General features: G+C 55.0%; 1 protein-coding gene across 1 annotated transcript; it reads left to right on the plus strand.

Moving 5' to 3' along the window:
- The first annotated feature begins 1970 nt into the window (after window positions 1-1970).
- On the plus strand, window positions 1971-21587 carry TANGO2 (transport and golgi organization 2 homolog). The gene is made up of 10 exons (XM_081113536.1): window positions 1971-1991; window positions 9249-9345; window positions 9902-9990; window positions 11895-12014; window positions 12807-12921; window positions 13497-13567; window positions 17046-17199; window positions 18524-18628; window positions 20538-21337; window positions 21509-21587. Exons 2-9 carry the CDS (start codon window positions 9290-9292, stop codon window positions 20656-20658), a joined length of 831 nt encoding a protein of 276 aa, XP_080969662.1. The 5' UTR covers window positions 1971-1991; window positions 9249-9289; the 3' UTR covers window positions 20659-21337; window positions 21509-21587.
- Window positions 21588-27715: the final 6128 nt, after the last annotated feature.

Consider the following 27715-nt stretch of genomic DNA (forward strand, 5'->3'; position numbering starts at 1 on the left):
ATCGATGAGAGAGAAACATCGATCAGCTGCCTCCTGCACATCTCCTACTGGGGATGTGCCCGCAACCCAGGTACATGGCCTTGACCGGAATCAAACCTGGGACCTTTCAGTCCGCAGGCCGACGCTCTATCCACTGAGCCAAACCGGTTTTGGCTCCCCTTAATTCTTGACAGGGTTGCAAAGACCCATCTGCTCCTGAACTAGATCACCAGCACATACAGAGGATCAGGGTGGGCAACCACAGTTCCAAGAGGACTGGGCCACTATCCAGTAGTGGGCCCACCATGACCCAAGCTGCAGGTGGGGGTCAGAAAGTCAGAGAGCAGGAGAGATGGACTCCACCACGCGTTCACTGAGTACCAAGTCTCCTCTCTATCTCCCACTCTCGCTTCTCAGCCAGTGGCCATCTCTGAATGACATCCCTGGGGCACGTGAGGAAAACTACAGGGAGGAAGAGGTTTAGATAGATGTCAGGAAGAGCTTTCCAGCAGTTGCAGATGTTCAGACACCTAAACCATGGCCACATCAGGTAGTGAGCCCCCTGTCTCAGGATGTGTGTAATTACAAGTGGGATGGTAGTGAGCCCCTTTGCAGCCCTGAAACTTCAGGGCTCAGATGTCCACCGTGACCCATCTCATTGGTCTTGCCTGCTCCCTAACATCACATGTCATCCAGACTGGAGTCAGTGGTGATAGAACAGGAAGGAAGACTATGTCCGTGGGCATCTGAAGTCCTCAGTTCCCATGTCTGCAAAGGGCTTTTGCAGGGTTCCAGGGGGAACACAGATGAGATGGCAAAAGAGTGGGGTGCAATGGATCTTAGGGGATGCCATGCAGGTTTGGGTTTGTCTCTTGCCTTTGCTGATTACCAGCCAGACCCTTGCCCTTTCTGAGCTCCAGTTTCCCACAGGGCATCAGTGCTCTGAGTCAGGATCAAGGCACCTAGGTCTTCAATGCGGGTCTGTGGAGCTGATCTAGCCACTGCCACTTACCAACGTTTTTAAACTTCAAGCCAGCGACTAACTGCTCTGAGTCCTGGTGTCTGCATCTGTAAAAGGGGATGAATGAGAGCTGTGTACTGAAACACTAGGTTTAGAGTGTTTAGCACATTGTTGTTATCCTTAATATAAGTGTCATTCTTGTCATAGTTTGCTGAGTGCCCACTTTGGAGCAAGCTGCCCTAGGCCTCTGATTCTCCACTTTCCTTACGCTCAGGTGCCCCAGGCAGTGGGGCTAGGGAGCCCAGTGATTGCTTTTGTCCAGTTGGGAAGGCCCCATTCAGTGCCCTTTCCCGGCCTCTTGCTCACTGGCTCACCTTGTACAGATCAGGCGGGGCTAGCCCTTCATCCTTGGGGCCTGGGCCTGCAGAACAGCCTCCATAGGCTATGGTGGCGGGATGGGGCTGGGATGCCTAGTCCAGGGTCTGTCCTGAACATGGCAGGGATGTCAGGGTATCAGGATTACAGTGGAGAGGATGGCCAGGTCCAGAGGCCCACAATGGATGGACCTAGGGGTGGGGGTGGGGAAGAGGACGACAAGGACCCAGCCTGAGGGGCGGGTCCGGAAGTGAGCATCCCTGTAGTGCTTCCAGCGAGCCTTCGGGTGGATAGGTGGCCCATAAGCTTCTGGAGCTCAGGCCGCGGCCCCACGGGTCCTCGCGGGCATGAGCTCGGGGGCGGCTGCAAGCAGCTGTGAACTCCCGCGGGCGTCCCCAGGACCGGGATGCGTGGAAGGCTGGGAGGCCGTGGGGATCACAAGTCCCCAGACAACGCGCAGACCTGAGTCTTGGCGCAGCTCTGGGGGCGGGGCGCCGGGAGGCTGCAGTCCCCGAGCGACAGCGCAGGTAGCCAACCGTACCCCAGGGTGTAGCGCACTGCCCCGCCCCTCTCCAGGCAACCCAATGGCGAGCGCGCGAATGGTGTCAGAGGCGGGACCTGGGCGGTGGCGGCGGCGCGAGGACGCGGCACCCGGAAGTCGGCAGCGGCGGAGGCGGTGAGTGCGCGGCTGGCTGCCTGGGCTGGCGGGCTCAGCTCCCTGCGGGGCGGGCCTGGGCTCGGGGCGCTGGGCTCTGGAGGCGCGGGTGCGGAGGGGCGAGGTGGTACCTCCCTGCCCTGCTTGAGTTTCCCCTTCCTGAGGCGTGGAGTAGAAATCGAGCGGCCAGATCCGGGGAGACCAAACCAACCCCGGCTGACGAACGGCCCCGCGCCGTTACTGAAAGGCGTTTCTAGGGATCCCCGCCAGGATGGGATGCGGGGGCTACTGGCAGGCAGGGCTGGTCTCGCTGCAGGGAAGCAGAGACTGTCGGTGCTGGGAGTTGCGTGGTCCCGGTGTCGGTCAGCTACGGAGCCCTGAGTCACGCTGCTGCCTCCTTGCGTCCTGCCGCGGGGCCAGCGGGGTGACAGCTGATGCATGTCTGAGTAGGCAGCAAATGCTGGGTTATCCTTTCGCCTGGACAAGGCCTTCCTGGGGTGGCTCTGGGAGGTCAGACCCTCCCCCCAGGTCATCAGGGGTGGGGGCGCGGGTCCCTGAGCCTCAGGCCCTCATCCTCCCGCGGATATATCACATGCTGGGTACAGGCCTGGCTTGTCCTGCTCCAGACCTGCTGACCGCTGTTTTGCTGCTGCTGTTTGGGCTCAGCACCCTCTTCGGTGAGGCAGACGTGAGGTGGTGGCAGCTGTCAGAGGTGTCTCCAGCTGGCAGTGCCTTGGAAGTGCTTTCTCACACTTGTTTGATGGTCCTCTGGGCAACCTTTTGGGGCAAGTGTTCATTGACCAAACACTGTTCACAATGAAGAAAACTCAGGCTGAGAGGCAAATGGTGTTCCCAAGGTCACATGGAGTCGGGGCTGGCTCCTGGTGCCGCTGCTAGCTTCTGGGTCTCTCTCCCAGGAGCCTTCCTGCATCACGTGACCTGTCAGGTGGCAACTGGAGAGGATGGCTGTGTTGTGTAGGCAGGTGGACACAGCAGAACCTCTTTCTGTCTCCAATCCTGTTCTCCAGGGTCCCAGTGTTCCCGTGGGGCAGGGTGGTTGGCTCTGGGGCTTCTACCCTCAGGCCCCTGACTATTTAATACCCCAGTCCTGCAGCTTCTTGTTCTGATGTGTCCACAGACTGGCAGGATCTTCAGACCAGGCCCCTGCCTGCTCCAGCGTGTGGTGATGATAGTCCTTCCCTGAACGCAGGCAACAGGCCAGCCCCTCTGTTCGGCGGCCCAGCCCCTGAGCTGCTATTACTGCCCCATGCTTCCTTCGTGTTTTCATTTGATGACTCTCATTTTGGCCGTTTCCCCATGGGTGCAGCCGTGTGCTGTGTTCTCTGACCACAGGCCTCCGTAAGAAAGGGCAGGCTCTCTGAGGGGATGAGGGGACTCCAGAGCCTGTCTGGAGAGAAACAGCCCCCAGGGCAGGGAAACTGGGAGGCTTCTAGAAGCGGGGCTATGTTGACACTGATGCTCCAGTTCGAGAACAGAGTCCATCCTTTGCGAACATTTCCGTCGGCACGTGAGGACAGCACTGCAGAGCCTGGCATCCGTTGGTCTGGACCGTGCGGTTCGATGATGGGTTCTATGAAAATAGGCCACCCCAGAACTACTGAGCTGCCCTTTCATATTATCAATGCAGCTTTTTCCTTTCTCTGTCAACTTTCTATTTATTTATTTATTTAAATATATTTTTATTGGTTTCAGAGAGGAAGGGAGAGGGAGAGATAGAAACATCAATGATGAGAGAGAATCATTGATCAGCTGCCTCCTGCATGCCCCGTACTGGGGATCGAGCCCCCAACCCCGGGCATGTGCCCTGACCAGGAATCAGACCGTGACCTCCTGGTTCGTAGGCTGATACTCAACCATTGAGCCGGGCTCAGCTTTCTTTCTTTTTTTTTTTTTTTTTAATATATTTTATTGATTTTTTAAAGAGAGGAAGAGAGAGATAGAGAGTTAGAAACATCAATGAGAGAGAAACATCGATCAGCTGCCTCTTGCAAATCTCCCACTGGGAATGTGCCCGCAACCAAGGTACATGCTGGAATCGAACCTGGGACCTTTCAGTTCGCAGGCCGATGCTCTATCCACTGAGCCAAACTGGTCTCGGCGCAGCTTTCTTTTTAGATTGCAAAATATATGCGCACTTAAAAGTAAAAAACCAACCCCCATCTCCTGGTGGCTGCTTCTCCTTGGGTTCGTCTATTGAGGTCTTCAGGACCATGCCAACTTTAGCGCTTGCTTTCATCCTCTTTTGAAGGGTTGGGGGGAAGGTGGCCCCTTTCTCCTGTGTTAGCCATGTGGGCCACAGGGGCCACTGTGAGGCCTGGCTGGCTTGCGGGGAAGCGGGGGTTCCTGCAGGAGAGGCCGAGGTGCAGGGGCCGCCTCATGACTGGAGCATTCCTCAGTGCTCACCTTTGTCCCTCCTTTGTGCTGCTCCTTTGAACTGTGAAGGGACAATGACACGTGGTGTGAGGCTGAATCATTGCTCCCGAAACATCTCAAAGATCTTAGGAGAGCGTATCACTGTAGGACATTTGTCATGGTGAAATGCCACTTAACAGTCAAAACGACAAAGTGTAGATCGAGGAGTCCTCAGTCCCCGAGGGGTGAGGAGGGTGGAGCACTGCAGCAGGCCGGCTGCTGAGAATATTTACAGACGTCAGGGCTTTCTCAGCCAAGGCCTGGGAACAGCGACACTGTGTACCCATGTGTGTTTACCTCTTCTGCTGGCAACCGCTAGGAGGACTTCAGGCGGCAAGTGAAAAGAGCAGCGAGCCTATGCTTTCCAGCTCTGCCCCTGGGAACTGTTACAGGGTCGGGAGGTGGTGCCTGGCCCTGCAGCCATCATGAGTGAAGCCTGAGCAATCGCATCCTCTGCACGGCTCCTCAAGACTAGATAGACAGGCTGGCTAGACTTAAAAATGTATTCCCAAATGTGTAACGTGCTCGGCGTAATGAAATTGGACCTGACTCTAGGGACCAGTTAACCTCTGTCCAGAGCCTTAGCATGTGCAGCTGGATAGGACACTGTTTTTTTAAAAAAATATATATTTTTATTGACTTCAGAGAGGAAGGGAGAGGGATAGAGAGATAGAAACATCAATGATGAGAGAGAATCACCGATGGACTGCCCCCTGCACGCCCCACACTGGGGACGGAGCCCACAACCTGGGCATGTGCCCTTGATTGGAATCAAACCTGGGACCCTTCAGTCCACAGGCCAGTGCTCTGTCCACTGAGCCAAACTGACTAGAGCCTGATTTTTTTTTTTTTATGCTTATTGGATGTGAACCGGGAGATTCACTTTCCTGAGTGTCTTGCCCCGTTGGCTCTGTGTTGTGGCAAAAATACCTCGTCATTCACTGGCGTGCGTCTCTGCCATGCATTGCTCCATTCTGACCTAGTATCTCCCCACCAACCAAATGCCCTGCTTGCCTTTTTAGTTGATAAAGGGAAGTGATCCCAATCAGGGAGCAAGTCCCCTTCACCCCTCTGGCCCCACCACCACCCCCAACCCCCGTCCACACCTGGTGTGACTTTGTGCAGCCCAGCAGTGCTTGGTCCCTATTTTGAGGCATTTTGAGCCAGGGCTAGGTCTGTTCTTGTCCAGTTTCCTGCATAGCCAGTCATGGGGAAGGAAGATGGGCAATGACATTCCACTTGTCAGATAGCCCTGTGCCTCATACTTTGCTGAGAAAGATGTGAAAGCACACAGCTGACTGGAGATGGGGATTTTGCTGGCTGTGCAGAGTTGGGAAATTTTCCACACGAGAGTGTGTTTCTGAGCAACCTGGGAGTGGGAACCACAACCACAGACCCCGCTGGCCCCCAGGAGCTGCTGGTTGTGCCAGCAGGAGGTGTGGAGCCTTGGGCTTGGGTCCCGAGAGGCTGGGCCAATGAGCCTGCCTCGGGTGTGAGAGGACAGGTGTGCTGGAAGGAAGGGGAAGGGAGACACCCTTGGTGCAAACGCTGCAGGAGGTGGTGCTGGTGGGCACTGGGTGGGTGGCAGCAGTCAGTGCATTATGCTGTTAGCCGCCCCGCAAGGTGAGGCGGGCAGCCAGGGAGGGACTGGACCACCCCCAGCAGTGCTGAGGCCTGCCGGTCCCCCTGCTGGGTCCTTTTCCATCCGGGCTGGCAGTGACAATGAGGCCTTCTCGGTGGCCCTCTGGCCCCTCTTGCCTCCTCTCCCAGTGGCCTCCATGAGGTCAATGGCTCACCTTGCCTTTCACCCCCCTGTCTGCTGGGGCGGGGGTTGGGGGGGTGGAGAGTACGGGGGGAGCAGGGAAGCAGATCCTCACTGTTGGTCAGCAGGCTGTGGACCAGTCCATCACGGTGCCAGGTTATGTTTCCCGTGGCCCTTGCCTGAGCCACTGCAGTCATCGCTGCATCTCTTGGCATGTGACTCTGACCTGATTTGGCCAGGCCTGCCTGCCTGTCATTTTCTCATTGTGCTCTTGTGAGATGCCACGCGGAGTCAGGCTTGAAGCTTGCGCTGAAGAGCCTGAGCCTTCTGACAGAGGCAGTTTACCTGGCTCCACTTGGCTGTTGGAAACAGCCCTGCTGGTCCTCCTTGAGGCAGGAGAGGAGGAAGGAGGCGCCAGCTGGAGCGGGTGATTCAGAGGCAGGGAGTGAGCAGCAGGACGAAGCTGGCCAGGAGAACTCTCAAAAGCGCTGTCAGCAGATGGGCTGTGAGTGCCTAGAAAGCTTCTGTGCTCTGTAGCCAGCACCCGCGCCAAATCCGGGACCCATTCTTCCTGTGCGTCAGAATCACCAGGTGGTGAGACCGGGGCAAAGCCAGATTCGCCGCGCTGTGAGCTGGGAAGACTTCCACTGGCTTTCTTAGATAGGATGGGAAGCTCTTGGCTTTGGTTTGAAGAGGGCGTTTTCCTTTCGCTTCACACTTCAAGGTGCACGCAGGGACTTCCGGTGCATGTGGGAAGCGCTAGCCCTGCTCTACACATGTGGATCCCCGCCAGCTGCAGGTGGGCAGTGAAGCGAAGAAGGGGAGGGGCCTGTGGGCAGCGGGCCTGGCTGAGTGGGGGGGTGAGGGATTGGAGAGAAAGGCAGTTCCTGATGGTCCCCTCCCCAGGGGCTGGCTTTCCTCTGGTCCTTCCCTCCCAATGACTGCGTTTTCGTCGAGGCTGCAGCCCTGGGCTCTCTGTGCCCACACCTCTGGCACAAGGCTGCCTGGAGACCCATTGGCGGCCTTTCCTTAGACCACAGAACCCTCCCTGCTACACCTGGAGGCTGATCTGCCACTCCCTTGAACCAGCTAGGACAGCGGAGTCCTGCAGCCGAGTCTCTATATGGCCTGTGAGCATCAGTGGCCAGACCTGCCCTTTGCCAGTGGCCTCACCTAGTGGCCAGGCACGCAGCTCAGGGAGGGACACAATAGGTCCAGGGAGACATGATGGCCTCCTCCTCTGACAGTCCGGAGTGGCACATCCTTAGTGGAACAGCCTTCAGAATAGCCCTTCGTCCCGGTGGGGCTCTGGACCAGTGGGATTCCGGCAGGGATGGACTGGCAGGGCTCTTATCACTGACGGAGGCAGCCTGGGTGCCACAGACACCGCCAGCCGGCCTTGCTCGGAGCATGCTTATGCCTGAGAGAGACCAGCTCCTCTGGGGTGAGGAGACTTGTGTCTTCTGTGTCGGACTAGGATCAGGTGGCAATGCTGGGAACCCTGTCAGCTGTGCCTGGTGGGTGGGGCACCTGGGGTCCTGGGAGGCCCAGCATGCTTCCTATCTCTGCACCATGTCCTGGATGATTATGCTGACTCATCATAAGCTGTGTCTAACCTGCAGTTAAATCCACTGCTGAGTTGTAGTTCGTGGTTATCTATACCTCCCACTTGAGAAAGTTCTTTCTGGTGCTTCGTGAACCCCTTTTTCTCTGTGGATATTCCCAAGCTCCCTGTTTTCTGTGATCAGAGTGTGGTGAGTTTACGAGACGTGCGGGGATCTCTTTCTGCTGGCTCTTGTGCTTGGTGCTTTGCTCTGTTAGGCGGTTCTTTCTGACTGTGTACTGCTTTCTCCTAGAAATTATTTGTGAGACTTCTTGGAGGTCTGGGGTGAAGATGAGAATTTTGGTTTGCTAGGTGCCCGGGGGCACTGCCAGTGTGGGACTCCTCAAACCACGTCTTGGCGTGAGGGTTCCTGGACACCTGGTGTGGCCCTGGCTCCACTCTCCGAGCTCCTCAAGGACTCCCTCCCTTGTAGGCTGTCCCTGCCGCCCCTGGTGGCTGTGGCTACAGCCCACCCTCGCCCTCTGAATGTTGCTCCTTGGGGTTCCAAAGGGGTTTCCTACGAGGTCCTGTCTTGAGGCAGTCCTGGGTTTTGTCTTTTGTCCCTCTCTCCCAGGGTCACCAAAGCCAGGTTTGCCCAGATGAGTCAGTGCCCCAGGGCAGGAATGCTCCAATCTCTGTTTTTCCCATCTCTGAATTCCTACATTCTCCAAGATGTTGGCTAAAGTCTAAGTGACCAGTTAGTTCTTGGCTGCTTTTAAGATGTTTTCACATTCTCTCAAGCATTTTGAGTTTTTACCAAGAATGTTGGTTCCATCAGGCTGCCCACAAATATTGGGATGGTCAGGGTGCCCACAGATGGGAACCCAGCCTGCTCCTGTCAGCTCGGGCTGGTAGCCAGCAGCCCATCGCCTGTGGCTGTACACCCCCTAGCACCTTGCACTTCTGCTAGTCACCAAGGCGACACCTCACATAGCTACAGGCTTTACTGAGGGCAAAGGTAGCTCCCCTGTGGCCCTTACCTTTGCCCATGCCTGAAGGGGCCAGGGGGCCAAGTCCTGGGGGTCCCTCCAGGGCTTGTGGGAACCAGTGGAGATAGTGGTGGAGTCAGTCCTTCCCCCCACCTCTCACCCCAGTCAGACCAGTGAGCAGAAGGGAGTGGAGTGGTGGGAACACCCTGGCATTGTCCACAAGAAGGCCCCAGGAGCTAGGCAGCCTCAGAGTGGCTCTCGGCTGAGGTTGTGTTCGTGCTGACAGCCTTGGGCCTTCGCCCCTCCTTGGCTCTTCTATACTCTGTGGCTGTAGCCCCTGCTGCCCGCCCACCTGCCCATGGGGTGCTGGCAGGGAGACGGCTGTGCAGCGCTGGTGAGCGTCATGCTGTTGGGCACATGACTCTGGCATGTCTAAGGAAGGCCAGGGGCGTTACAGAGCTGGTTCTGTTCAAAGAACATTGCAGGTTTGGGACGGTGGATCTGTTGTCTGCTGGTTACTCAAATCATTTTCTTTTTTCCTTTTCCCACAGACTGTGTAACCCTGTGTGAGCAAAGCCACCCTCAGGGACCGATGTGCATCATCTTCTTTAAGTTCGATCCTCGCCCTGTTTCCAAAAATGCATACAGGTAACCCCTCACTCTGAGTCTGCCGCCATCTGCTCAGCCTCGGGTGCCCCACAGGCCACAGCACCCATGCAGGTGGCCCAGGCAGGAGAGGCATGCCGCTGCTGCCCAGGCAGGGGGAGGGCGGCCCTGGGACGAGCTGCTCAGGCCTGGCAGTGCCTCTCAGACCGTGATCACTCAGCGTGGGCGCTGGAGGGAATGCCCCTTGGCGGTAAAGACCCTGAGCCGATGTACAGATTGTACAAATACACTAAGACTCGGCCTCTAAAGATGCCTGCGTGGGCGGGACGGAGGAGTGAAGTGGGCCCCGGCAGCGGCACATCCCTGTGGGCTGACAGAGGACCAGGGGGCAGCGGAATTGGGGTGCGGGAGCCCCACTTGCACTGGCTGGTCTGTGTTGCCGGGAGAGGTCTGGGTAATGCGGTCAGGATGCGGGTTCCTGTTGTCTTTGGGACTCGCCCACGTTGTTACTGAGGCCAATTTTCCTTGTTAACTAGAGAGAGAAGACCGTGGCTTCTCTGTTTTGACCCGAGAGTCTCAGTCATGCTTTCTTCTTCAGGCTCATCCTGGCATCCAACAGGGATGAATTCTACCACAGGCCATCCAAGGTGGCAGAATTCTGGGGCAACAACAACGAGATCCTCAGTGGTGAGTCTTTCCTCGTGGTGGGTGGCCACAGCGTGGCAGGAAGCGCCGGCCCCAGACGGTCCTAGCAGTTACGGTGCTGCTTCCCCGTGTACGTTCGGAATGAATCAGTGGACACTGATGGGTCTAATGGGGTTGGCTCCAAAGTCTCGGTCCCGGGACAGTGTTGGGCTGGCCAGCCCCAGAATTGTCCACCCAGCACTGTCCCCGTGGCTTCATGTGTCGTGGGTCCCCAGAAGAGGTAGCTGGAAGGATCCGTTGGTTTTATTTGGATCCACATGTTCCCTGTGGACATGCAGTTGTATTGGTGTGAGGGTGCAAGTCCACCCTCTATCGCTTTGTGCAGCATCATTGTTGTGTGTGTGTGTGTGTGTGTGTGCGCACATATGTATGCACACACATGTGCTTATCTCTGCACACGTTTCTGTTTACATACAAGCACTCTTGGTCCAGTGAGAGCTGGTCTGAATTTGGGGAGCAGAGGTTTGGTTGGGGCACCTTTGGGTGGGAGCCTCATGAGGGGTTCCTGTGGAGGAGAAGTGAAGGTGACAGCCAGGTCCCCTGCCCACCCAGCCCACAGCCTCCCTGAGCCACTTGGACAGGGAGAAGTTCCTGCTCATGGGGTGGGCAGGGATTTACTTGGAGGGCATGCAGACAGGTGTTGGCTAGGCCAGGAGTCCCTTTGCCTGGGAGCCAGGTGCCAGGCAAGCACAAGGGAGCCTGGCAGAGTTGACAGGGTGCCCAGTGTGCTGGGCAGGGTGCCCTCGCGGGCCCAGGGAGGCAGCGTGTGCTCTGCTCCGCCCGCAGTGTCTAAAGGCTCAGCTATGGAGCTTCCTGTGTAGACGATGGTTGGGCAGTGGTGCGAGGGAAGCACTGCTAGACCATCCTGGTGCTGGGTGACAGGAGGACAGGAGTGGGGGGACCAGGGCAGGGCGCTGTCCTGGGCAGGAGGTCTCAGAGGTGGTGGGGAAAGCTGCCGAGAGGCTGGGAGTGGGGACTCAAGATGACTGAGTGCAAGAGGGAGGAGAGGCTGGGTCCCAGCCCTCTTGGGCTAGGATAGAACAGAAGGGGGATAGGGCAGGCTGTATGTGTCGCTGCTGCACACAAGGAGGCTGAAGTGTGTGTGTGTGTGTGAGTGTGTGTGTGTGTGTGTGTGTATGTGTTGAGGGGGGCTTTTCGGGATGAGTGGGGTGAGGGGCTGTTGCCTTGGGGTAGCGGGGCAGGAGGCACCTCTCCAGGATTCCTGTAGATGAGGATTGGATGAAAGATTAGACTACCTGGGCCATCCTGGCCACCTGGGCTCCATCCTACCCTGGCACCTGGGCCAGCACCCTGCCCCTGAATCAGTGCCAGTCCTGGCTGGGAAGCTCCAGCCACTCCGAATTGTTCATCCTTTGTAGTGATTTGGGGGAGGCCCCTGGCAAGCTGAGAAGGAGCACCTGCCTGGTGGAAGGGAGGCCCAGCTGCAGCACAGGCTGGGTGAGCCCAGTGGCTGCTGCACGCAGCTTAGGGGCAAACACACCAAAGGCAATGGAACAGGCAGTGGGCGGCTGCGCTGCAGGCCTGGATGTGCACCGGGCTCCCAATGAAGCTCTCGCTGTGAGGGTCCTGTGCTTTCTGCCGGAGGAGGACAGCCAGCCACCCTTGCACCCGATGCGGGAGGAGGTTCCCGCGATGGAGCTGGTGCTCTGCTCCCAGCCCCGTGCCAACCCAAGCTCCAGGATGCTGTTGGCATCAGTTGGCCTGAGGGGTGGAGCGTGGGGAGGGCATCTTTCCAGTGTCTTGCTGCCCCACCCTCTGGAGTCAGATCCCCTGTTCCACAGCCAGGGCTGTGGGACTGAGGTTCGACTGCCCAGGACACAGGGAGAGGGTGGGTACTGCTGGTGGTGATGCTGGTGTCTGTCCAGGGCTCGACATGGAGGAAGGCAAGGAAGGAGGCACATGGCTGGGCATCAGCACTCGGGGGAAGCTGGCAGCGCTCACCAACTACCTGCAGCCACGGCAGGACCCAGATGCGAGGGGCCGAGGTACCATGGGGCGGGGGCGGGGTGCTGGGGGCTAGCTTAGAGGAGCGGGGGCTGGCCTCGGGGGTGGGCCTCGGGGTGGGGGCTTCCTTGGGCATGTGCAGAGGCAGGAGGAGGAGCTGGAATGGGGGAGAGGGCGTGTTTCCTGGGTCCTGTAATCCACTGGCTGGCAGTCACTGTGGGCACCACCCTTGGTCTGGCCCACATGACACTGACCTTTCACGCCTCTCAGGGAATGTGTTTCAGACTTGTCCCCAGGCAATGTGTCACTCTGGCTGTGTGTAATTGTCCCCCCTGTTCAATGTTTGCAGAGCAGATGCCCGTGGGAGGATAGTTCCCGGGACACACGTTGTCCCTACTAAAGACGTTCCCCCTCATGCTGGACTTCCATATGGGGGCATAATGGAGGAAAACTTTTCTTTTTTTAAATATATTTTATTGATTTTTTTACAGAGAGGAAGGAGAGGCATAGAGAGTTAGAAACATCGATGAGAGAGAAACATCGATCAGCTGCCTTCTGCACGCCCCCCACTGGGGATGTGCCTGCCACCAAGGTACATGCCCTTGACCAGAATCGAACCTGGGACCCTTCAATCCGCAGGCTGATGCTCTATCCACTGAGCCAAACCGGTTAGGGCAGGAAAACTTTTTTTTAACCAATAAAAGCAGAGTCCTCTATGCCGACCTCCTTGGCTGTGGGGTCAGTGAGATATAGCCAGCCCACGCGGGGCCATCCTTCTCCCCAGGGAGGGGCCTAAGCCTGCTGCCTCAGCCATGTCTGTTCCCTGCTCACAGGTGAACTGGTGGCCCACTTTCTGACCGCAGACATGGACAGCTTTTCCTACTTGAAGAAGGTCTCCACAGAGGGTCACCTGTACAATGGCTTCAACCTCTTAGCAGCCGACCTGAGGTGAGTCTGCTGGGGGTAGGGGAGTGGCAGCCCACCGAGTGCCCCCACAGGACTGGGACTGGAACCAGCAGGGAGTAGGGTGCCTGCCCCGCTGCTCAGCTCAGGTGCCGTGGCATCTGGGGCAGCCTCTCTTAGCCGGCTTGGTGAGTGTCCTGAGGGCTGAGCCCCTCCCAGACCCACTGCCGTGGGGACCTGGGAAGCAGAGCTTTGCAGTGGGGCTCCCTGTGACAGTGTGGGGGCTGTTGGCTCCTGCCATCGGGGAACTGGAGCATGATTGCAGAGTGCTCTCCTAGTACAGGGCATGCCCCCTGCTGACACCCGCCCCTCGGACCCAGGTCCTCTCCCGTCCGTGCCTATGGCTGAGGAGCCCCCTGCTTTGGGATCATGCCTCACTTGCACTGCTCTCTGGGAGGCAGAGGTGCCCCAGGCTGGAGAAGGAAGGTGCAAGCACAACTGGCAGTGGCCCTGGAGCGCTCTGGGACCCCATGGGGATAGGGCTGTGGCGATTGCCAGGCAGCGAGGGGTCTGCACGGTCCGTGGCCCCTGTATGACCCTCTCTGCCCTCCCATTCACAGCACAGAGAAGGGAGATGTCTTCTGCTACTATGGAAACCAGGGGGAGCCCGAACCCATTGTCCTGGCGCCAGGTGAGCCTGCTCTGGTGGGTGGCGACAGGGTGGGGGCTGCTCCTATGGGGACACCGCTGTATTTTTCAGAGACTAGGGCCCGCTCATATTTCTCTCCTGGGACTGCTTTTTGGCTGTTTGTGTACCTTATGGCCTACATGACAGGCTGCCCTCAGCTGAGGCCGCCTCCCCCCAGCGCTGAGCCTGGGACCGCCCTGAGAAAACGGGAAACTAAAAGGCACAAAAGGACAGAGAGTGCCACCCCCTCCCACCCCCAAATTCTATTCATCGGCCCCGAGGCCTTTGTGGAAGCATCTGGAATCGGTCTCCGAGATGCCCTCAGTTCTTAGTGCTAGGGACTCTGTGACTAGAGATGCTTGATTTTTGCTAGATTGTTGCTTGGAAGAAATTCTTTTCACCTAACATCCTATTGTTTCATCCCTGAGCCTGCCCTCGCCTGGTCCATGTCACTGTCTTTTTAATAACAGTTTTATTGAGATACTAGTAGGCCTGTACATGAATCTGTGGACCAGTAGGTCACTGCCACCCTCCTGTAGCTCTCCATCGCCCTCCTCTAGCTTCCTCCGCCGCCCCCCCCCCCCCCGCCCTTAGCTTGTTGCCCTGCCCTTTCCTGTAGCTCTCCTGCCTCCCGCTTGCTTGCTGCCCTGCTCCGTCCTGTAGCTCTCTGTGGCCTTTGTAGCCAGTAGGTCGTTGCCACCCTCCTGTAGTTCCCCATCCCCAGCTCCTCTCCCCCCTTACCCCCCTAATGGCTTGCTGCCCTGCCCCCTCCTGTAGCTCTCCACAGCCCACTTGTACCTCCTGCACCTGCTGATTCGTGATCTGGTCGTGATGCGCTTGGTCGTTACACCTCAGGGCGTAATGGCTAATTAGCATATATAACTCACATGTCATAGGTCCCCCATTTAAGTGTACCATTTAGTGGATTTTCATATATTCACACAGTTGTGCAGTTGTCAGCATCACTGCTATTTAACATTTTCATCACCTCAAAAAGAAACCATACCCTTTCCTCCTCTTCCCCAGCCCCTGGCAACCACCAATCTACTTTCTGTCTCCGTGGCTTTTCCTATTCTCCCTTAGCATGTTTTCAAGGTTGATCCATGTTGTAGCATGAATTAGGTTTAATTCCTTTTTTTTTTTTTTTTAGAATATATATATTTTTTTAATATGTATTTTTTATTGAGTTTTTACAGAGAGGAAGGGAGAGAGATAGAGAGTTAGAAACATCGATGAGAGAGAAACATCGATCAGCTGCCTCCTGCACATCTCCCACTGGGGATGTGCCCGCAACCCAGGTACATGCCCTTTACTGGAATCGAACCCGGGACCTCTCAGTCCGCAGGCCGACGCTCTATCCACTGAGCCAAACCGGTTTCGGCTTTTTTTCTTTTTTTTTTAAATATATTTTATTGATTTTTACAGAGAGGAAGGGAGAGGGATAGAGAGTTAGAAACATCGATGAGAGAGAAACATCGATCAGCTGCCTCCTGCACACCCCACACTGGGGATGTGCCCGCAACCAAGGTACATGCCCTTTACTGGAATCGAACCTGGGACCTCTCAGTCTGCAGGCCGACGCTCTAGCCACTGAGCCAAACCAGTCAGGACGGTTTAATTCCTTTTTATGGCTGAATTATATTCTGTTGCATGTATATCCTACATTTTGTTTCTCTGTTCATCCCTTGATGGACATTTGGGTTTTCTTTTCTACCCTTTGGCTATTGCGGATAATGCAGCTATGAACATTTGTTACAAATTTTTGTGTGGACACATGTTTCCATTTCTCTTGGGTATATACTTAGGAGTGGAATTGTTGGATCATAAAGTAACTGTTTAATCTTTTGAGAAACTGCCAACTGTTTCCCAAAGCAGCTACACCATTTTACATTCCCACCAGTATAGGAAGTTCCAGGTTCTTCACATCCTCGCCAAAAGTTGTCATTGTCTATTTGTGTGTGTGTGTGTGTGTGTGTGTGTGTTCTATTACAGCCATCCTAGTGGGTATGAAGTGGTATCTCATTGTGGTTTTGATTTGCATGTTCCAGGTGGCTAATGATATTGAGCAGCTTTTTGTGTACTTAATAGTCATTTTTGTATCTTCTTTGAGGAAATGTCTATTCAGATCTTGAATTGGATGGTTTGTATTTTTATTTTTATGTTGAAGTTCATCATATATTCTCGCTTCTAGTCCCTTATCAGATATGTAATTTACAAAAATTGTCTACCCTTCTTTGAGTTTTCTTTTTACTTTCTTGTTGATCAAGAAAGTTTTGAAGTGCATCATTGTAAATTGATGATGTCCATTTTATATTTTTTCTTTTGTTTTGTTTTTTTTTGTGCTTTTGGTATCATAGCTAAGAAATCATTGACTAATCGAAGGTTGTGTAGCTTTTCCCCTATACTTTCTTCTAAGAGTTTTATAGTTTTAGCTTTTACATTTAGGTCTTTGGGACATTTTGAATTGATTTTTGTATATGGTGTGAGGTAGGGGTTCCACTCCATTCTCTGCATGTGGCTGCCCAGATGCCCAGCACTACTGATGGGTGGCCTTTCCCGTCACTCCTGATAGATAAAGCTCAGTGATACTCTGGGCTGGTGGCGTGGCTATGGGGGCCTGGCAGAGCCAGAGCTGTCTTCCTTGGAAGTTGCTGAAGTCATGCCATACTTAGTCAAGTTCTTGCCTGGAAAGTCTGGTAGCTGGAGGGGGTGGTGGCTCCCTGTCCTCAGTGTATCTTTCAGGACGCATGACTCTGAGCTCCCCTACCCCTGCTACCTGCTGTAACCTCTCCACCTCAAGGCCATGACTCTCTTTCTCTTTCTCTCTCTCTCTCTCTCTCTCTCTCTCTCTCTCTTTCTCTTGACATGAGAACCACCCCACCCCTTTTTTTGTGATGCCTTCTATTAACCACCGAGAACTTGTTCTGAGAAACTCGTGTCAAGACCTTAAGGCTCCCCCAGCCAGGGTCCCTGCCAGCATGTAGAGGAGGCCCTGCCCATGCCCACTCGGTGGGGCTATCGTGATGTGGTGGGTTCTCTACCTGCTGATGTGAGCCAGGATCCATTGGGGCAGTCACCCTCCTGGCCTCTGGTTGTGATTTTCCCACCCTTGACCTGCTCGGGTGGACCCACACATTGAAGCCTTTTCCTAGCTTAGGGAGGGATGAGAGTGAGATGGGGAGGTGGTTCCCCCTTTCCTTTGCCCAGTTGGATTTAGGTTGTGTATTCCTTATTGTCAAGACCATTCGGCCTCTGTGCCTTGCAGTCTCCTATTGGTGCCCTACCATGTTGAGTTTTCCGCCTCTGGCCATGCCGATGGTTGGGAGTACCCATAGAGAAGATGCTGGAGTGTGGGGCAGCCTGGCCTCCGTGCCCCCAGCTGTATCCTGGCACCTTGCCTGGTGCTGGGTGGGTGGGTGGGAGCTTACCCTAAATTCAGGCAGTGGGGCCTTTGCACTGGTGGACTGACCCCTCTCTGCAGGGACCTATGGGCTGAGCAATGCGCTGCTGGACACGCCTTGGAGGAAGCTGTGCTTTGGGAAGCGGCTCTTCCTGGAGGCTGTGGAGCGGAGCCAGGCCCTCCCTAAGGAAGTCCTCGTGGCCCAGCTTCTGGACGTGCTCAACAACGAGGAGGCGTGAGTGGGTGGGTCCTGCTGGGGTGAGCAGAGTGTCTCCCCATCACTCTGGCCCTGGGGCAGAGAGGCAGGCAGCCTCTGCTGCCCTGTGAGGCCCGTGGAGGTGACGGGGGCCAGCTCCTCAGCTGAAGGAGAACCTGACGGATATGCTGACACGCTGTCCCCTGCCCCCTCCCACCTGTCCCTGTGGACAGGTACGGTTTCCTATGGGGGCCTTTGAGGATGGGAGATGGGGCAGTCGTGGGCCAGTAGTGTGCTGGGAAGCTCGGTGCTTTCAGAGCTTGATGTGGGCTTGGGTGGTGCTCACAGGAGCTGGAGGCTCCCCTCTGTTTGCACACAGGAGCTGTGGCATAGAGGCCCACCCAGATATTACCTGGGAAAAGCTGTCTCCGGCCCATCTTCCCTGAGGCACTTCAGAGGTCTCTGCATGGAATGGCATATTTCAGCCATCCCAGTCGGGGTAGGGGTGTGTGTCAAGGTGCTGGCCAAGCTACCTTCCTCCCATGCAGCAACACGGCCCACACATCCCTCCTCTACCCCACTCAGGCCAGGCCAGTGTCCTGCCCAGATGCCCATGGCCTCTGAGAAGAGCCGCCCACAGCCTGCCCCTCGCTCCTCTCCCCTACAGCCCCTTTCTGCCCTGGCTCACCCTCCCTCTCCTCTTTGAACCATGAACCAGGGCACCGCCTCAGCACAGCTGACCCCTCAGGGAAGCCCTGCCTGGGCCGGCCTGGTCACTGTCCGTCATCCCTGCTGGCCCATGACAGGCCCTGGCTGCTTTTATTGACAGCTGTGGTGGCCAGCAAGCTGCAGGGCTTGAGTGGGCTCCTGTCACGTGGAGAGATGCCCATAGGGCACCTCTTGGCATAAGCAGGAGCATATGTGGCCAGGTGACTGCATCTCTCAGCCTGGCCCCTGCCCGCAGCGCCCCCACTGATGCAGGCCCCACTGAGAGTAGGAGGCAAGCTCGCTCCCGGGGTGGCTTCTCTCCCCCTGCAGAGGACGCTGCACAGCTCTGACCAAACAGACGCCAGGCATTTTCAGGTCCAGCAGAGCCTTCCTAGCACTGAGCGCATAGGTGCTCATGTCCTCAGAGTCTTGAGTTCTGGGTCCTGGGTCCTGGGAAAGCTCCTGGTGGCCCTGGCAGGGGGTGCTGTCTCAGTAACCGCTGTCTGGTCATCTCGGCCCAGCCATGGAGTCCTAAGTGAAAGTCTTGGACCAAGATTTGAGCCTTTGAGCAGAAAAGTACAAAATAGACCTTCCAAGGCTGGGGGCAGGCAGCAGGTGTGGGGGTGGGGTGATGACCCCTCCTTTGTCCTTCCAGGCAGTTGCCAGACCCAGCCATTGAGGATCAAGGCAGGGAGTATGTGCAGCCCATTCTGAGCAAGTATGCGGCTGTGTGCGTGCGCTGCCCAGGCTACGGCACCAGGTATGGCGGGCTGCTGGGTGCATCTGGTCCTGTCTCACCGGGAACCTGGCCTTACCCGAGCTCTGTGGATCCCAGAGCCTCTGCCTTATCTAGAAGTGGATGCCGTTTCAGCTCAGGGGGCTGTGGGGTGAGCAGATGCCAGCTCCCAGGGGTGCTGCAGACCAGGCACAAGGCCCCCGAGGCTTCCATTGCTTCCCAAGAAGGGGTCCTAGGCTGCCCCCTACCCTCTTACACAGCCACAAGGGGGCCAAGATGGCATTGGGCAAATCCCTGTCAGCCTGGAGGTCCCAGTGTCTGGCTCCTCCCTTCACTTGCCTGTGTCCCTGGGCCTGTCACGCTCTTTGCGTGACCAAGGTCGGGATTAGGTCACCTCAGCCGGGGATGTTGCCGTATCCCAGGAAAGGCGAAAATGTCTCAGCCACGAGATGATAATGCCCAGGAGGGAGAAGCTGTCCTGGCAAATTCCTTTCCTGTCTTCCTCCCTCCTGGGTGTGCGGCTGGGAGTCCTGACCTGCCCATGTGGCTCCATCAGAGGGCAGCCCACATGCTGTACTTAGAAGTGGCTGGGAGGCACAAAGGAGGGTAGGTTGGGGTCCAGCCAGATGCGTTAGGGGTGCTGCTGCCATGTGCCTGGCCTACCTGGCCTGGAGGTGGAGCACAGCCTCGTGTGCAAGCCACATCTGCCTAGGCTCAGCTTGCACCAGGCCCCAGGGGCACCAGCCTTGTGTCAGGCTGGGGACCTGCAGTGACTGTGGTGGATGGGCCATGCCCTTGGGGGTCCATGGCTACCAAGGACTCAGGGAAGAGTACTGACCGTGACCAGTATTGACTAACGTCAGGGTGATGTCACACATTTACCTGGTTTTTGGATTCAGGTCGTTTGAGATTGAGTGAGCCAAGCCCCTCCTTTCCCCGCAGGTGGGAGAGGTTGGGTTATTGCTGCCTTAGGTGGTTCTCCCAGGAGGATGTGTGCCAACCTTGCTACGGTGACATGGCTGAGGCTCTGCTGATGTTGAGGGCATCAGGCAGGGGAATGGGCATGTGAAGTCCTGGTGACCAGCAGGCCCCTCTGAGTCTTCTCTCCTTCAGGAACTGGCGGTTTCAAGCCCTCTGGCTGGGGGAACGGATGGTGTGAATGGCGGCACTGATGCTCCCAGCCCCGGGAGGGTTGCCGCCTGAATGGCAGTCTTCCTGGCTGGGCGGCTTTTTCCTTGGCAGGGGCATATTTCCCTCAAGCCCTCCGCCATCATAGGCTTATTTTTTGACTAAACCATGTGCTCGTGTGAACTTGGTGTGTGAGGCAGAATGCCAGGTCTACTCCCTGTCTGGTTGCATGGCCGCTGGGTCCCACCTTGACTATGGGGAGGGCCAGGCAGGAGGACAGGTGTGTTGAGCATTGGAACAGGGTAGTGGGGGCGGTGAGGGAGGGCACAGAGGAATTTTCTAGGTGAAAGAAGGCCCGGGCCCCAAATAGTTGACAGGCTGACCGCTTGGAAGAGCTGAGTGTGGCCGAATGTCCGTAGTTGTGCTGGGCCGTTGCCGGAGAGCCCAGGGCTCACCCTGGTGAGAGTGGTGGTTGGTTGGAACTTGTACCACAGAGGGTGGGCAGGGAAGGCTGGGGGTGTGTCAGAGGGGAGGCAACAGGAGTCATCAAGCTTCATCCTGGGGGGCCAGCCAGGGAGCTCCAGGCCCCACCAGGCTCAGTGCCCAGCTACCCCAGAGGGTCCCTCTACTTCCCAAGGCTGCTGCTCATTTGTGACCTGCCTCTAGGCATGCTGAGTGCCTAGCACAGGCCCCAGGTGTGGTGGACTTGCCCCTTTTGCCTCAGATCTGACCCCAGTTGGGGCGCTGACAGGTGGGCCGGAGCTGAGGGCAGCAGGCTGAATGTGGGCCCTGTGCTCTCTTTCAGAACCAACACGGTCATCCTCGTGGACGTGGATGGGCATGTGACCTTCACAGAGCGCAGCATGCTAGACAAAGACCCTTCCCGTTGGGAGACCAGGACCCACGAGTTTACGCTGCAGAGCTAAGACCTCCCCCTGAGTGCAGCCAGCAGGCTCCTGTAAGGCCCTGCCTTGAGGACTGGATGGGAACCTTCCACAGCACCGGCACTGCCTGTGTGTGACTTGGCCAGCATCTCTCAGCACCAGGGCCCTCTGATTTGTGTGTGATCTGTCTGTGTCCCAGTATCCAGCTCGAAGTCCATCCTTATGCCAGTGGGAGTGGCAAGTCCCACACAGCCCGGTCAGGGGCAGGACCAGGTGCATTCACACATGCACGGCACACCTGGCCCTGCCCCCTCCCCATGCATAGAGACACCCACGCAAGGCACATGCTTACATACATGCCTACAGGTGTATAGGCACACATGTACACCCATGGTTCACACACACAGGCACAGGCACGGGCAATAGATGTGTGCACAGTTGCTGGAACACACACACGCTCCCAGGCATACACACACATGTGCTTGTGCCAGACAGGCAGAGGTGTGCCTCTCACACCCACACTCACTTCTGGCCAGTGGATCTTTGGCTTTGATCAAAAACAACAGGAGTAGACCTTTGTCTAGAAGTGTCCCCTTCTCTCCTGGACATGGTCCAGATCTTGACAACCAGACCGGCTCTTGGAGGACAGACTGGCCACATTCTGAATGAGGAATGAGGAAGAACCAAGGAAAACCTTCTCTCATCATAGAAGCACAGTCTGGTTGGTGGATCCAGTGGTCCCGTGTGCATGGGGCTGTCCCATGACTGGAGTCCTGCATGTGCTGGGCACCCAGCAGCCTGTCAGACCCTCCCTGCCCACTGGTCGTGGGTTCTGGGCAGGCCCATCTCAGCGAGGGGACACAGCCAGCCCCTGCCCATCCCTCCTCTTTAGGCGAATCACACTTCACAGGAATCTGTACTTGAATGTGAGACGTTGACAATAAAACGCTGAGGCTATGGTGAGTCCATCCATTCCATGTGCTTAACTTGTGTGACGGGGACAAATGGAGCTGTTGTATGTGTGGGGTTGGTGGCTGCTCTCCGGCCTGCAGGAGCTCCTGTGACACAGGTGATAGGACAGGGCTCTTTCCACTTCCTCCTTTGCACACGGTCTCCTGAGCACCATGCTGGTCCTTGGGCTGATGCCCGGGTGTGGGAGAGCCTGGGTATATGGGATATAGTAGGTGCCAGTGACAGGGCCTCCTGAGCTAGGCCAAGGAGCCAGGGATGTATCCAGGTTCAGTGGGGAGCCCCCGAGAGCCCCCTGACGGAGCAGTGTGGTCAGACCTGCACTTGGTGTGGACTGTGGAGTGGGTTTCAAGGTAAGAGGGTAATGGAGTCTGTCTCAACCCCAGGACCAGGGTTGGGGGCAAGCACTCGGGTGTTCCTATCCCCATCTGGGGCCAAGCATAAGGGGGTCCCACACATCCAATGCCAGGACCCAGGCTTCCCTATGCCTCTGTAGCCAACCCCCAACTTGGGGCACACACACACAGGCACAGGCAATAGATGTGTGGACACTTGCTGGAACACACACACACACGCTCCCAGGCATACACACACATGCGCTTGTGCCAGACAGGCAGAGGTGTGCCTCTCACACCCACACTCACTTCTGGCCATCACAGAGAAATGAGAGCTTATGGGATGTGGACCTGCATCAGGCCCGACTTGGCTGCTCATTCTATGCCAACACCCTTTATCTGCTTCAGCGGGCTACCCCACAGTGTGGACCAGTGCCCACACCAGCATCCACCCTAGCCAGGCATGTCCACCCTCGTAGGGAACCACTGGGCTGGGTGCAGAGCCACTGAAGAGCCTCCAAAGATATTCACCTCTGCCCCAGGGGTGGGCATCAAGGGAAACTTCCCCACCTGTGTCATGGCCTCCTCTGTGTCTAGCCTGCCCAGGGCTCCCCAATAGCCTGGGTCCCCCGGGGAAGAGGCAGCTCAAGGTGTAATTCTGTGATTGTTAGGGGTTGAATTTTGTGCCCCCAAAAGATATATGTCATCCTAACCCCAGGACCTCAGAATGGGACCATATTAGAAGTAATCAAGATAAAGTGAGGCCATTAAGGTGGGCCCTAAGCAAATATGACTGATGTCCTTATAAAAAAGGGAAAATTTGGACATGCACACAGGAGAACGCCCTATGAAGACGATGACTATGCTGCCACACACCAAGAAATTACCAGAAGCTGGGAGAAAAGCCTGGAACAGATCTTTCCCAGCACCATTAGAGGGCGCATGGCCCTGCTGTCACCTTGATCTTAGACTTCAGGCCTTCAGAACTGTTGTTGAAGCCACTCATTTGTGGTACTTGGTTATGGCATTCCTAGCAAAACGATATAATTGTGACCTTCACTTGACAGGTGAGAAAACCAAGTCTTAGATTTGTACTATAACAGTCCCTCAGTCCCCAGAGCACATGGGAGTCAGAGCCATGAGGCTAGGAAAGAGCATGAAGAGGACAAGATGTGTGCCTGGCCCTGTAGGCCCATCGGGTCCTCCCACCCTGGCCTCATCCTGCTGTTGGCACCCCTCCCACCTTCACCTCACTTAAGCCCCTGCCACTGCTAAGCCACATTTTCTGCACAGCTTCTGCCCCACGGCCTTTGCACTCATTGTCCCCTCTGCCTAAATAACTCCTCTTCCAAATATCCCAACTGCACTCTCCATCACATTCTGCAGAATGTTGCTAAAGTGATTTTTAGAGGGGCATCCCATCTAAAATTGCCATTTTCTCTGCCTGACTCCCTGCTCTTTCTCTATATCAGTTAGCACTGTCTGACATACTATGTATTTTGATTGTGTATGTGTTTCCCTGTCAGGAGAGCTCCAGGAAGTTGGGACCTTTCCTCTTTTGCCTACCGCTATATCCTGATGCCTTGACTCAAGGATATAGTGCTGATGTTGCTCAAGCCTCCATTTATTTAGTGCCTTTTAGTGAGGCCCCTATACTGTTAGAAGGGTACTAGGACCATAGGAATCTGATGCCTTCTAGAAGCACTTTTGGCATACCATCCAGGAAGTCCTGGGCCTGATGTTGGCATGGCTTAGCCAGTCTTCTCTGCTTGCCACCGGATGCATTTGGTCACTGAGTTTCCCAACATGGGTCTTCTTCTCCGGGTGAATGGGGAATTCATCCATCCCTTTCTCAGATGCCCTTTTTCCCAGATGAGCTTCTCTTACTCTCTGGCTCCACGACAGCCAAGTTGAGATGTGCTGGCATGGAGGCCAGAGGTGTGGAGCTGACGGATGCAGAGGCAAGTCTATGAGGAGGGATGACAAGCTCAGGAATGCAGCCTGACCTTAAGTTTTGTCCTGGCAGGTCTGCAGAGACTGCCCATGACACCCCATCTTTTGACAATTTTTGTCAACCGATGGTCATTGGTGCTAATTCAATGCCAACAGGAATTCCCAATTTGGGGTGTGGTGACAAGGAAACTTTATTCAGTGCAAAACAGGTAAATTGTGATAGCAGTGTGGCTGGGAAAACAGCACAGCTGTAGAACAGCTCTGAGGCCAGGGCCCTCTCCAACTAGACAGCTCTGCTCTGTCCTGCAAGATGCTCTGCTGTGGCCTGCAAGGTATCTCCAGTGTTTCTGCTCAGCCAGGGGAAGTCTTCAGTCTTTGATGAAAAGGGAGAGTGTGTTCTCTGAGCCAGAAGGGAGTTGGCTTATAAGGACAGAAGTCCCTGCTCCTGGTCCCTGATTGGTCTGTCCTCATGCAAGGACTCAACCTTGCAGTTGGTTGGTCCAAAAGGCGGTCCTGATTGGTTAGAATAGAGTCACTCTGATTGGTTGGAACTGCACAGCTCCAATTGGACAGGGAAAGCCTCAGCCCTATTGGTTGAAATAGGATTCTCAGAATTCCTTCATAAAGCCTGGCTCAGATGGCAAAAACACAGTGCAGGAAGGGAGTTCAGTGGTCCCTTCTCTGTGAAGTGCATATTGTGTGACAGGTTCATGTGCAGAAATGGCTGCTAGACTGTTTTTTAAAATTTGAGCTCAGTTAGCTACCAGGAGCCCTTCTTAGTAGTTACTTTTTTTTTTTTGCTCAGGGTTCACAATTTAGATGTGTTTACATTTGCTGGTGACCATGATCACTTGGTTAAGGTGCCAGCAGATGGCATCATCCAGGCTCTTCAGCAGAAACCTGGCTCCTGGGTGGCTAGGCTAAAGTGCAAACAAGCCCAGAGGGAAGTTGACCACCGCAGCTTGGGCTGGAGTTCCAGATTCCAGGCTTCAATCTTTGTGACTCTGAGGCTGGAGCCAGGTGGGGATTATGGGGGAGGGCTGGTGGTGAGGGTCCTTGTCCATCATCCGGTTGGTAGAGATAGCTAAGGCTGAATGGTGGTGTAGCAAGAGTCCCATGGGCCCTGATGGCACTGGGCCAAGGTCAGCAGCTGGCCAAATCCAGGAACCAGAACCTCATGAGGCTCAATGCCCACTGTGAGGTGCCTGGTGCTGGCAGCTAGGTGGATGGAAGGGGGCAGGAAGGGAAGAATGGGACTGTGTAGGCTTCCAGTTTCCTCACCTGCAATATTCTCTCTCCCCGCTTTTATTAACCTTTCCATTGAAGGAATTTCAATTTGCTACAAACTTCAAAAAAATAGAACTATGGACGTATGAAAAAAAGGCCACCTGCTAACCTGACTCGTTCAGGGAAGGCCTGCATGGCGGTTTTGCAAATTCCAAGACCAAAAGTAACCACAAAGGATGGGCTGAAATTAAAAATTTAATTAAAAGCAGTTGATAGGAGGTAGTCATTTCCTAGGCCAGTATTTTCCGTGACAAAGATCAACTTCTGATCTTTACTGAGCCTATTGTCTTTCTGCATCTAAGATAACATACCTGTGAAGTGTCTGGGTAACCACAAATGGCACCAAGGGAGACCACACATTCCCTCACTGTTATTGTTATCATGTGAATTGTTGACTGTTAAGTATTCTGTACTCACCTATGTAATAGAAGCATGTGTCCGTCCTTTCACTTTTTATCCAATCTCAGAGGTTTCCCCACTTTGCTTTCTCCCACCTCCCTCATCTAGCACCAGTGGATTTCAAGTAACCCACTTACAGCTCCTCTTTTGATGGTAGTTTATAAAAACAAGGTAAAAACCAGCCATTCTCCGGAGCATTATCCCAATACATTGAGGTTTTGCTTCCTGGCAATTGTCAACAGTTTCGCTCAAATAAACTCACAAAAATTCTTTACAGGTTTATTTATTTATTTTTTTATGTTAACAGAACAAAGAATTCCAATATCATTCATCCACTTCCTCCAAATGTTAACACCTTGCCTAACTACAGTAAAATGATTACAACCAGGAAAGTAGCATTGTTAAATCCTATTAACTGATCTACAGGCTTTATTTGAATTTTACCAATTGCCCCACTAATATCCCTTTCCTAAGCCAGCTTCCAATCTCTGATCCAGATCCCACATCGCAATTTGTTGTGTCTCCTTTGATCAAAGATGGCTCCTTAGTCTGTCTTTGACTTCCGTGATCTTGACACTTTAGAAAAGTACCAGCCAGTGTTTTGGTAGAATGTCTCTCAGTTGGGTTTGTCTGATTTTTCGTCATGATGACATTCAGGGTTAGCCTTTTGGGCAGAAATACCAAGTGATACATGCCCTCAGGAGGCACACAATTTTTCTCTTTTCTGGTGCTTCTTTCCCCCTTCGGTTTTATTTGGGTATAATTAACATACAAGCAACACATTCTTACAGTGTATAACTTGGTAAGTTTGGGTGTGTATACGTTTGCTGATGACTTTGATCACTTTGTTAAGGTGGTGTCTCTCAGGCTTTTTCCACTGCAATTGGGGAAGAAACCGCACCTCTGTAAAACACACCCCACCACCAGTTTCTCATACTTTTGCCCACCTTTAAAAAATATATATATATTATTGATTTTTTTTGCAGAGGAAGGGAATAGAGTTAGAAACATCATGAGAGAGAAACATCAATCAGCTGCCTCCGGCACGCCCCCTACTGGAAATCGGCGCGCAACCAAGGTACATGCTCTCCACCAGAATCGAACCCGGGACCTTTCAGTCCATGGCCCGGCGCTCTATCCACTGAACCAAACCAGTCAAGGCTTGCCCACCTTTTTTTTTTTTTTTTTTTAAGCATCCAGTGATTTTGTCTGAAGCAGTTTAGGTGCTGTCTGCCAGGTGGGGTACTTTCTACTTCCATCATTCCTTCACCATTTATTTACGGGCACTCTGGTCTAACTAAGGAATAACGGTCCTTTCATTTCCTATATCCTCCCTTTCTTTCTTTCTTTTTTTTTTTTAATATATTTTATTGATTTTTTACAGAGAGGAAGGAAGAGGGATAGAGAGTTAGAAACATCGATGAGAGAAACATCGATCAGCTGCCTCCTGCACACCCCCTACTGGGAATGTGCCCGCAACCAAGGTACATGCCCTTGACCGGAATCGAACCTGGGACCTTTCAGTCCGCAGGCGGACGCTCTATCCACTGACCCATACCGGTTAGGGCATATCCTCCCTTTCTTGAGGCTCCTGACACAGTATGGGCAAGTGGAAAACTGCAAGACAATTGAGGATACTTATCCTTTTATCCCTAATAATAATATTTAATTATTTTAATTGGAAAATTTCTGTGTGGACACTCTCATCCGCACGGCCTAGACTGGAGACGGAAGGAGCCCTGAGACCACCCAAGCACCCTTAACTCCCGGCATTCCCGAGCTCCCGGATTCCCGGCATCCACCGTAACCCTCCCCCAACCCCCCATTCCCGGCGTTCCCAGCGCTCCTCTGTTTCCGGCATTCCCTGCGCGCCCCGTTCCCGGCGCTCCTCGCGGCGATCGCCCTCCGCGCGGCAAGCCCCGCCCGGGCTGCGACGGTTAGCGCGGCCGCGGCCTCAGTTTCTGGTCCCGCCCACGCGGCCGCGCTATTGGGCTGCACGCCGAGGCCTCGAGAGCCCTGCGCCGCCGATTGGCGGCCTCCTCAGCCCGCTCCGCGGATTCCCCAATGCGGGGCGGCCGCGCCCAGGGATTGGCCGTGCAGCGCCAAGGCCCGCCCTCCGCTCGCCCGCGCGGCAGGCGGGTCCGGCCGACCCGGGA

This window comes from Myotis nattereri, assembly GCF_964212035.1.
Source record: "Myotis nattereri genome assembly, chromosome: 19".
Classification (NCBI taxonomy): domain Eukaryota; kingdom Metazoa; phylum Chordata; class Mammalia; order Chiroptera; family Vespertilionidae; genus Myotis; species Myotis nattereri.